Source organism: Accipiter gentilis, chromosome 7 (assembly GCF_929443795.1).
Source record: "Accipiter gentilis chromosome 7, bAccGen1.1, whole genome shotgun sequence".
Lineage (NCBI taxonomy): Eukaryota > Metazoa > Chordata > Aves > Accipitriformes > Accipitridae > Astur > Astur gentilis.
In genome coordinates, this window is record NC_064886.1 from 2,362,850 (window position 1) to 2,375,063 (window position 12,214).

At 39.9% G+C, this 12,214-nt stretch overlaps 1 protein-coding gene across 7 annotated transcripts in view; it reads right to left on the bottom strand.

Moving 5' to 3' along the window:
• RNFT2 (ring finger protein, transmembrane 2) overlaps nt 1–12,214 on the bottom strand; it is a 31,381-nt gene that overhangs the window by 18,383 nt on the left and 784 nt on the right. For 3 of the 7 annotated variants that reach the window (XM_049806859.1, XM_049806865.1, XM_049806866.1), the window contains exons 3-7: nt 9,494–9,986; nt 6,229–6,707; nt 5,036–5,112; nt 3,365–3,465; nt 612–765 (exon numbers count right to left, since the gene is read on the bottom strand). In XM_049806859.1, coding sequence (XP_049662816.1) covers nt 612–765; nt 3,365–3,465; nt 5,036–5,112; nt 6,229–6,707; nt 9,494–9,576 — 894 coding nt within the window. In that variant the 5' untranslated portion in view covers nt 9,577–9,986. The other 4 variants (XM_049806867.1, XM_049806864.1, XM_049806861.1 and 1 more) reach the window with 4 other exon arrangements.

Below are 12,214 nucleotides of genomic sequence, written 5' to 3' on the forward strand. Positions count from 1 at the left end.
GAGGCAGCATGACAGATCTATAAGAATAAAAAAATATGAAAAGGTGTTTCAAGAGAGAGAATGTAGTCAGAAAGTTTCAAAAGTTAGACCTAGTCTACAGATGATTTTGTACACATTTAAGTAAAATATTTCTTTACCCATGGTTAGAACTGGCACTGTCTTTTCTGGCTTCAGTAGCTTTAATTTAATACTGTTACTTCTTTGACCCAAGCGGAAAGCTGAAGAGACAAGTACTTGCAATTTCTTTCCATTAAATGAAGAGATTTGTGCTTCAGAAATACCTATTTACAGAGATAACTCAGAAAACAAGACTTAGAACAAAGTCAACCAGAAAAGCAGTTATCTTGCTGCTAGTACCTATTCCTTCTCAAGCAATGCTTACCTTTCTCTCTCTGGACTTTAATTACTTACTGGTATTACCAAACCCTCGCTCAGGTCTGCAATGGTTCAAAAAACAAAACTCACTACTCAGGTGACTTTCTGCCAAAGTTTCATCAAAGATTTTATGATTTTTCTTCCACCCATATTTCATGCTGAAAACATGTTGTAAAGGTATCCGATTGATTATCAAAGACACACATCTGTATATCAAGAAGAAAAGAGACTCTTACCTTTGACTTGACAGCTAGGATGATCTTAGGCAGGGCAACAATTAGGCATTTCAATGCGATGGTGAGGTACTTCAGTACAAAGTCTGCGATCCCCACGATCCACATCAGGTCGAAGAAGTCTAGCCTCTCAAGGTTGGGTTTCAGAAATATAAGGCTGAAAGGCATGACACCAAGGCTCAAATACCAATGATGAGAACTCCACTTAAGCTTCTTGATATCAGCTGTATCCACTGCTGGCTAGAGAAGGCCTAGAAACTCCACTGAGCTTCAGTTAAGTTCTCAAGGGCAATAGGAATAAGACATGCAAATTAGTCCCATGGCTCTGGGCCTCTTCACTTTGCTCTTTCCCATTTCTACTGAGGTCAGCAGGTTTGCCCGCTATCAGAAAACAGGACCCAAATGTGTACCAAATCTGTTTTGGAAGACTGCAATCTCCATAACCTGCTATCCACACTGCAAAAGAGCCTTTGGTCTAACGACAGTGCCTTTAGTGTACGGCTTTGCTCTACCAGATCTGCTTGTAAAAGCTTATCCTTTGAAGTCAAAGTCAGCAGTAATTATGATTTCTTGGGGAAATCATGGCCAAGTCAAGACCACTATGTAGGATGTAGTGAGGCTGACTTGCCACTGGGGAAGCAGTCTCTAAAGCTACTTGTGCATGTGAAACAAACTGGTGAGAAAGGAAACTCTGTATTAGGCATGGCAGAAAAGTCAGAACTTCAGGTGTGTCATGCTCTGCCAGTGGCTTGCCACTGTCTGAAGCAGGACTAGAGCTGGGCTGCGTTAATTAGCAACTCTTACCTGAACCAAAGATCCAAAAAGGTAGTGCCCCTTACATAATGTTATTGACTGGGCTGAACATTTGCTCCTTAAAGAAGGGGAGTCCAGGACAGCAGAACTTCATATAGCAATGGGCAGGAGCTACTGACCTGAGCAGCAATGAGGACTGGACCCTATTCAGACTGAAAAACCAGGATTCATCCTCAGGATATTTACCTACTATAGCCTCATGGTAGAAAGGAAAAACTTAACAAAAAAATAAAAGCAAAAGTAAAATAACCAACCCAGAATGAAAAGCCTGAACATGAATTTAAAATACTCACAACACTGGCACAGCACAACAGGTAAAATTATACCCTAAAAACAGAAACAGAATCAGAGGCTTTACTACTATTCATGCACTAGAAACAATCAAAAAGTAAATAAATCAGGAAATGAAAAATAAGCCATAAAGAAACAAAACTGAAGCAGCTATTTCTAATTTCACAAGCCTGCCTCGTGAATAGTCACAGGTTCCCACACAGCAAGCAATAGACACGCTAGCCCAAGCCTGATGCAGCAGGCGCCACTACAACACGTGCAGGAATAGGGCTTTTCAGTGCAGCTGTTGCCTAGTCTCTTCACTGTTAATAAACCACACCCTAAACAGTGGATGGCCCCAGTTTGCTGAAGCTCTTTTATTTTAGATGGTCTATCCTTTATTTTAAACTAGTTCCATTCATGCTTTTAACTTTAACCACCTTCTTACAGACACTCTGTTTCCCTGTGGTGCAAACAAATTTCTTCTTAAAGATTTCACACCTTTCTGCCATACCTGTTTCTTTTCTTGGATTCCTTCCCACAAGCCCTATACAGAGTATCCCACGGCTTGCCACTTCCATTCGGACTCACACATAAAAGCCTTCTCATCTCTTCCCCTTTCTAGAAGCATTTACATACGCAGCCTTTCAATGATCAAACTGAAATACATTAGGGGTAATTTCAAAGGCTGTCAGGGTTGTGGGCAGACCTTGACTCTTCCCATAGACAGTATTGGTGGGAAGAAGCAGGGAGGCAACAAAATAAATGACAGAAACTCAAGAGCCATCTAGTCATAACCCAACTGATGCATGCTATACTCATTGTATTTTCAGTCTGAAGTTCTAAGTCCCCTTCAGTTGGACAAATAAAATTTTTATTTGGAAGATAATTCATACGGTTTTAGCTCCCAATCTCAAAACTACTTTCTCAAGTAACTAGTTTTGATATTGCTCCATTTCTTCCTATTTATTCTACTAACATCCCCTTGCTGAAGTTCTGTATCTTTGCTTCCCATCTGTCATTTAATCCCTGCTTTATAATAAGCAGTGATAGTACCAACCAATTCCATGGGTACCAACTTTTCTGTATTTGAGAACCTCTTTAGTCAGAATTTGAAAGTAGAGGCTATCTTAATTACCTCAGATCCAGGCCCTGAGGACACTGAAGTAAAACACTACTATTTCCTCTCCAGTTTATCTCATGTAATACACTCAAAGCTTGATAGACTGAAGAGGAAAGAAAACATTACAGGAAGAGGAATAAACGGTGGGTCAATTTCTTATCTGCTTCCAACACCTGCTCTTTATGTTCAGTCACAGTGGTCAAAATGGAAATTCAGAAGTACCACTATAAAAAAGTATCCACCCTGCTTCAATACATAAGAAAATTGCAAGTGTGTATGTTTCAAGCAGCAACACTGTAGTACATCATCACACCCTGGCCCGTTTAGACCCTGGTTATGCCATTTATTGATAGGAGCATATAGTCCACTGGTAGAAGCGACGTACACATTCTTTTCCTGCACTGAAAGGTATTAAAAAGACGTAACAAAGACAGCGGATACCTTAAGTATACACACTTCCTCTCAAAATGTGGGGAAAAGTGGGCTTCCCTCTTTTCCTCCCTGGCAATTATCACCTGCTTCCATCAAGTACAATGTAAATTTTGCTCACCTGTTGTACAGCTGCTGAGAACTGAATGTGTAAAGCAAGTACAAGGTGTTTCCAGTGAGAAAGGCCAGGATCCAGAAGACAACCAACACTGATCTCTTCTCCTGAGCAAGAAAAAGAAGCAGAGAAGATAAATTCAAAGTCTCAAGGGTTGCGCTGAGCCTTCCACTGCTGAAAAATGCAAGACCAACCCAGGGGACACAAATATGCAACTAAATGTTCAGTAATTTGTTTATTTACATAGGACTAAGACTCAGAAATAGGCTGCTAGATAAAGACATACATAAACACAAGCAGAAATGGCTCTCACTCAGCTAACCTTTTCAAATAAAGTAACTGCAGAGAAATTAATCAGCATACACTGGTGAAAATGACAGCCTTCCCTGCAGAATGCAATTTTCAAAGTTGGGATCTTTCTTGTGACATCTAAATTCAGCTGATATTTAAAATGCAGTTTGACAAGCAGATTAAAAAAAAAGTCAGTTCCATATATTGTCCTATAATTCTGAGCTGTCACCTGTTTGGAATGATGCTTCATCAAAGGGGTGGCTTACAAATAGATCCAAAGTCATGTAGAAGAAGACTTAGCTAAATCAAATATAACATAACCCATCACTACATGCAGCACATATGAATATTATCTGAATGCATGGAGGTTCTAGAACATACATTTTTGATGGAAGAAATAATTAAAGATCAAAAGAAGGGCAAATTTTACATTTCAAAAGACATGGAACATTATAGATGGAAGCTGGATGGCAGAAGATCCTGCTCTGGATCTTGGCCCAGTGTAATTTTGGTGAGTAAATTTAACTCCTGGGAGGAAAAAACCCAGCATTTTTCCTGTGATTTGATTTATTAAGAAAATAGCTCCTTGTAGCTATTCAACAGTCAGGGATGTTAGGTTGAGATTTAAAGCGGCAGATTAAGGGGCACACTGCTGGAAAGACAGAGGAGCAAAGTGCAAGGCAACAGCAATCTATCACATGATCGTGCAATTTATCTGTTCATTCAGCATTGTATCACATTTATTTTACTGCTGCTGGTAGATATAAGTATACACTTGTGCCACCCATGTAATTTTTACAAAAAAGCAATTCTAGTCTTGTGCTTTCAGTGCTGTTGAAGTATTCTGCTGACACTGAAGATCATAAGACCTGAAAAAATCTGTTTGTTTCTTTATATACTAAGCATATTATCAACAGAACATTATAATGATACTAGCAAGCAATACATCTACAAAATCCTTCAGCTGAACATCTTAAAACATTATCTAAATGCTAATAAATTAAAACTTACCATTAACTACTGAAATAGTTTTCAGCACCTCTGCTGTATATAATGAGAAACTGAGGTGCAGAGAAGTGCTTGAAGATGTACTGCCAGTCAGTGGCAGCGCCAAAAGCAGATTACAGTATCCCTGACCCATCCTCTCTTTGTTTTATTATGCGACACTTTCACAAAAGAGCAGGATAGAAACTGTGGGAGAGCATCAATGGGGAGAAGTAGGAAGAGGAAGTGAGGATTACGGCACGTTACTCTTATTCTGACAGATCTGTATGCATGTAACAGCATTCAGCCCTACATTGCAAAAGAAGGTTCAATATAGACTTTGTTTTGTATACAAAGAGTGTTGTTGCCTGGGAACATAAGAGAGTAAGATACTGTACACACCTTCAGAGCAACCTGTTCTCGGAGTGTTGAGTTGGCATACGCGAATGTGCTGGCCATACCGATGCACACAGCAATCCCTGCAGGGAAAGACGCTGTCAGAGTATATATGGCTGAGCAGGAGGATCTTCAGTCCTAAGCCATTTGATGACAGCATCTCAAGCTTAGAAAAAAATTACTGGGTGATATTCTGGATGCACTGGGAATTAAAATATAAAGGTGACTAAAACAGGGCAGTCTGGACTCACATAAAGTTCAAATTAAAGCTAAATGAAAATTAAGCTACTGCAGAGAGCACTTGCCACCCGGCCCAGACAATGTCAGTCCTGTGCTGAAGGAGAACAGAAGTGCTGCAAGCTGTGGCTGCATTGTGCAAACAGAACTCAGCTAGATGACAGTAGTACAAGAGCAGTTCAGCAGCTTATGGAGGACAGGGCACACTATGAAAACCATATAGGATACCAGGTCCAAAGAGCAAGATGTTGCAAACATGAATCAATACCTGGTTTGGGGAATACTGGCAGAGCTGTAAGTGGGCTAAACTCAAGCATTACTGGCTTTCCTGTGATGATAATCTCAGCGTACTACTCCCAGAATGAGTAAGGAGCCTCAGACGTGGCACACATACAATTTCGTACTAAGAGGAGGATTAGATGAATAGATTTTACATGACCAGTGAAGGGCTGAAATACCCAGGTACTATTAAAGAAACCTGGATAGATATATTCTTTAGGGAACTCTGAAGATCTCAACTGTAAGATGTAACTGCTGATGCTGTCTGGCTTGATTTCACAACTACCATCCCTCCAGCTACACACCCTTCTGTGCTACACAGAAGCCTTTGCTAGTCACTAATGTAAGCTCTCCCCATCTCCTTTAGAGAGAGTTCTGAGGGATAAGCCTTGGTAACATCCTCAGCCCCTACAGGAATGCCAAGGAGAGATTAGGAAAAGGAACAGAACTGGTCTCCCACAGGTCAGGACAGGAAACAGATGGGACTGACACAGATGAAAATAGCTTGGACTGAAAGTAGGGTGAATTTATCAAATGCATTATCCCATGCATTTGAATATGTCCCCTTCATGCTAGACTACCTCTAGACACTGTCATGCAGATAAATGTGTCACACACCACAGCACGATAAAGCTTCCTAACCACTCTAATACACTTACAATCCAAAAAGGATAGATCCTTACCAAGCTTGTGCTGGAAACACACTTTAGCCAGGAGGATCAAGATGAAAGGAAGACCCTTCTGCAGCCAGCCAATCACAGCTTTTAACTCTGAAAGAGCTGGAGCTGGAGTTCCAGCTTGTTCGTCACTGCCTTCCTCAGCATGCCCGTGGCGGTCCCCTCCTGCCATGTGCAGTAGAGATGAGCCCCGGTGATGGCCATGGTGGAAATGATGGGACGATTGCCGGTGGTGAAATGGGGCTCCTTCTGTACGACTGGTCCCTTCCTCCCTTGGGGCTGGCATCTGAATGAATACTTCCCCACCTCCTGCCGAAGAGCCCAGAACCAAACCTGCCTGGAACGGCGTGGCTGTGATGGTGCCCGACGGAATACCTGCCAGGCCTGAGAACAGCTGTTGTGGTGAGGAAGCTTCAGCCTTCAGACTTTCAAAAACTCCACTTTCATCTACGCTGGTTTCAGAACTGACTGTTTGGCTCCGGTTTCTGCAGTGGATAGAGAATAGAGAAAAGTGATTAAACAAAAATGAGTGCCACAGAACTTCTCAGTCTTTTAGCCCAATCCTGACTGTCGTCATTTAAGAGTTTCTCACACACTATCAGAATATGTAGGTCTCCAGATGACAGATACTTTTCCTCCTATGTGCTGTTGGAAAGTCACAGTTGCAGAACTAGAGGCCAGTAACCAGACTCCTAAGATCAGAGCACTTCTAAAGAACGGATCAAAATGCACCAGTTCCTTCATCTAAGAAAAAGAGTTACCAAACACCCCCTCTACTTTTGGAGGAACCGAAGAAATAACACATCTGATACCAAATCCAACATGTTCTATAATTATTTTAATATTTAAAGAAAAACATACAAAACCCCATGTAACTTGACACAGCATGACCAAGACAGGGCATATTATATACAAACAAATGAATCAAGCTAACTCAAAAGAAATTACCGACGCCCAAAATCTTCTGTCTTTACTTAGGGATGATCACTACTTGACCACTGATGAATAACACCGAGAGACAGAGTCAACTGGGGAAGAGAAGTGTTGAGAGCTGCTTGTGTGCCCCTGACCCAACACATATTGTAAGTGAAGGATGTGCTCATGGGTCAAGAGAAATTGTTTTATTTTGATATTCTTGGCAAATTGGACATGGATGTACCCAAATTACTGGGCACTGGACAGTATTAGATCTGGCACTGATTCTTTCCTGAGCTTGTTGGATTATAGCCAGATTACAAAAAGAAAGTCTTAAATATCTTCATCCTAATACCAAAAGAAAATAGGCTTTCTTCACCTGAACTCAATACTGTGGTACTGAAACGAATACATGTAAAGTTTAGATGACAGGGAACAATACAAGTAACAAGTAGAACAATCATTAGGCAGTGAATGCTGGCAGACAGCAAATACCTCTCTAACTTGCAAAAGGAGAGTAAAGAATAAATAAAGCTCAGCAAGAGGCAAAGCCCACAAATAAGGCATGTTGCAGAGCTTCGGTCTCTCTTGATTTTAATCCTTAGAGATCTCTAACTTTAGAAATAGTGGTCACAAGCTGAGACAGCACATGCAGGCACATACAGGGCCCTTAACCCTCTCTCTCCCATGGGTTCAAAAACCTCCCCAGACATCTTACAGGGCACAGAGCACTGCCTTTCATCTCACTCTGGAGATAGCTTCAAACCTCTCTGGGCATACCTTTCCACTAAGTAAACTCCTAATAAGGCTTTTTATAGCTACACCCCATTTCCAATGTCTCTCCACAGGCTTCAGCAAGGAATCAAGTCAACAAGACATTGCACACCTCTTTTTGGTTCAAAATATTCATCAACCAGATCTTGGCTTTTACACTTAGCATTACAATTCAGGGATATGTACATAAGACAGAGACATAATGTGACAGTACTTATGTCTGGGAAAATAACAAGTTGGGTGTAACCCAGTGTTACAGATAAAGACACAACTATTGTTTGGAACAATACTACCAGGATACATGACTATGCTTTCAGCAGGAAGGAATTAATCAGGGACATATTTAAAAACAAATAAACAAGGATGAAATTGTGTCTGCTGAAGTTAACAGAAGTGAAGACCAGTGGCAACAGCATTTCATTCTACAGTTAGAAAACCTTCAGCCTCTGACACTGACTATATGTATTTACCCTGTTAAAAAACAGAAGCATTTATAAAAACCAATTGACATTACTCTCCCTATCTTTTGCACTTGATAACAGAAACCTATCCTGAATATATTTTAACCATTCAAACAGATCCTGAAGTGCCTTACAAGTTTGTACAGACTCAGAGAGCTCTACGTTGCAGATGAGAGGCCCATACAACATCTATGTGCCTCTCAAGCCCCAGCCTTGCCTGGTGATTTAAGACCCACAGACTGCACTGAGGCTTGGGCAGCATCATGCAGAAAAAGTTGAAGATGGCTTCCTTTTTCCCTGAAATTAAGAATGGAACCATGCTAGAAGTAGTCATGACCTCAAGCTTCATCTCTACTTGCAAAACCACTAAGAAATACTTAGTAACCATCTTTCACTTTACAATCTCAGCTCAGCCAGAGCAATGAAATGCGTTAGTTCCATCTTTGTCTTAGAGTAATTAGATTAGTTTCTTCTTTAGGAAAAAAAAAAAAAAAAGTCAAGCTTTAACCCTGGGGAAGCACAAGGGAATATTTAGTACCAGAACAACAACAGTGGCAAGGCTCCCTTGCTGATGTTATAATTACAGAAATGAATTAGAGGTATTCTACTTCTAAGTATTCACATACATGAAGCTAGATAGAGATTCTGGGATGATGTAAAGGATCACTCAAAATCTTTATAAAATACTAAGTCATAGTAGTTGGGAGCTTCAGACCAGCAGACTTTTTAAACACCTTAGCAACAGAAGTATAAATAGCCTCTGTTCATACAGATCAATCCTTTCAGATTGATAGCGCTCAGGATCCCCACAGGACTGCGCCAGGAATCGCTCTTCTCGAGCTCCAAAGCGTCTTGCCTATGCTAAGACAACTGTCTCCATATGTGCCATACTGGATCATGAGACCTGAAACACCATAGGTGGTAGCAGTCAATAACTGACATGAAGGAGAAAAGTAAATCTGTCTCTAAACTCAAACAGAAAGCCTGGTTATACTACATGCACAGGAAATATTGCCTTTCTCAATTTTGGGCTTTCATCTTCTAAACCACACCATACACTTAAATCAGAACATTCCCTTCTGGAGAGGAAAACAGAGGAAAAAAGAGAGAAAAAGATTTACCTTTCAGGAGGAACGTTGTCAGTGTTGCTGCTATGCCGTCTCTGCATTTTCCTCAAAACCTTAAAACACAACACGCTCAACATCAACGTTGCAGGTCAACAATTTCCAGTGTGACTACTAACAAAGGCCCACTGAGTCAGAGGGTTGTGAAACCCATTCAGCTAGTGACATGGCTGGCATAAATCATTCGCTTCTCTGAAAGAGCACCTCAAGCTTGCATTTGTTTCTTAGTACACCTGCGAAGAAACAACATTCAACTGGCAAATGGAAGCACACATACACAGGTCTCCAGGCAGAGCAGAAACTAGTCAGATCCCCTTTTGTGGTATGTGGCAGTCACAAGAAGTGCACAGCTGTGTGATGACATGTTCTGATAAAGAATTTGAGGACAACTAACAGAGTACCTCTCGATGTGACACGTGAATTGGCATACACTCTCTGGAAATGAAATACCTTCTTCCTCTTTTGAAGAAACTTGCTTTGTAAAGCACAACTGAGAGCAAAGAAAAAAAGAAAACGTATTAACATTTTTTACGAAAAATACAATCAGGTTATGACAATATTCTTTTAAATAAGCAATCCATTCCTTTTAAAGCACAAAAAATGCCATTAGCAAACTCTGCACTACGGTCATAAATAATATGCACATATGCAAAAGATCACATGTTCCCACTCCAGTCATTCGGGAATTGTCAGCATAAATAAAGGCCCAGAGTGGGAAATGAAAGGGCATTGAAACTGTGTTAACTTCAGGAACTTTTTCTAGAACTAGGAGAGAAGTTCTTTATTTAGTTATTTAAATCTCTGCTTTCAAGTGTCTAATTTTAAGGGAACAACCTCAAACACATTACACCTTTTTAAAATAAAGTTAATTGAAAAGCAAAGAAGAACACACAATCATCATCATCATCATCAACAAGGCACAGCACAGAGTACCCGGCAAACAGTCTTACACTACTTAATGCTATATTAGTTATATAAAAGCTGAGGAATGGGCTATTTTTGCAAGTGATTTGTCCAGGTTCCCACAGGCATTTCATAGATTTAGAGAGAAATCCTTTAAATATTGAAGTCTGAGCCTACTCAGCCCTAGACTACAATAGCTACTGAATAAAATATAAAAGGCTCTTTTAATTAAAAAATACTTTTGAATATCAGAAGTTATAACATTATTTATAACATTTCATACTGCATGAATATATGTAAATAAATGTGTAGCCCTGTATCTGTATTCTGTAAAGGCACAATGGCTCTAAGAATATTTCCTAGCTGTCTGTAAGCAGAAGTATGGAAGCTGAGAAGTAGAAAATATGGAATATTTATTTTTTCCCCTATATTTGCACCTTTTCATTCATATTCTTTAGTTTCAGTGACCTACTAGCCCATGCAAAATTGCATTAAATTCAAATTTTATCCCTTAATAAAGCCCAAATCATACAGTTCACAGTGCATAAACAGACAGTTGTGTTTACCATGCAAACCTGCAGTAGAAGTACCTGTAGGTCGCCCAGCCCTGAAGATAAGTTACAGAACAGTGAAAGAAGAAAGGGTATTTCAGTTAAATCACACAGGTCACTCTATTGAATTTGTAACAAGATGAGAAAAAAAAAAAGTTTACATTTACAAAAAAGAGAAGGACCCTTTGTTTGTAACATCCAGTCTTGAAGAACCCCATCAAGTAGGCTGAACTGAGACAACACTGGATTTGAGTATACACTGACAGAGAACATGGAGGTTTTAATATGAGGTACCAACTTTGGACATCCCCTTGCCAGTTAATATAAATACATATCTATGTAAATAAAATTTGATATAATCATATACGGTAGGAAAAACACAGCTTTTAACACATTTTATGGAGAGGATGCAGGACGCCATCATGAGTACCACAAATCTAATTCTAACCCAAGTTTTCTGATACCCTAAGTAACCAACACTCTCTTAACTACAAATTTTGATCTTGTAACACCCAGCAGTTTTTTAATCTCTAGCTATACATTTCAATTTGTGTTGTGTTTTCAGGGCCAAAACTTGTTTTATAAGGATCTGTAAGTTTTCTACAGTAAAAAATACATATTGAAGGGTTTTTTTCCAGATTTTTTTAAAGCTGCATTTTAGTAACAACACTTAGTACTCCCAAGAATCTTTTGTGCTTTCCCTGCAGTAAACGTTACTTAATCCTAACCTGACAGTGTCTCTGTTGACTTAATACATAATATTATTCTCTTTTTAACCAAACCAGTAATTAAGATATGATGAAAAGACCAAGACAGGCTGACCCATGCAGGCAGAGCTGTCCTACCTGCGAACAACTTTGGGGTCACTGCTTATAAAGAAATCTGTCCATCTTCCCATGCTACAAGCTGAGAGCTAGAGCCAGTGTGGAGAAACCTGGAAAATCAATCACTCTCTTCTAGACCATTAGAAGTCTACTAAATTGTAATGTGGGGTGAAATGATGTTCCAAAATGACATGCAGCTCTATTGGGAGACACTTTGCCTTTTGGCATCAGCCATGAAGGGGGCAGTGACACGAATGCAAAGTACTGAAGATACAGGACTTCATGAGATGTAATCATCTGTTCTGCCCAGAGTCCTACAGATTTAAGATCAGACAGAATTTAAATGAACTTTGTTCCAAAAGGCACTCAGCTTCAGTACTGATTGGTGCTGCCTTTTCCGGATAAGGGGTTTTCATCTTGCAACACTTGAACATTTAACA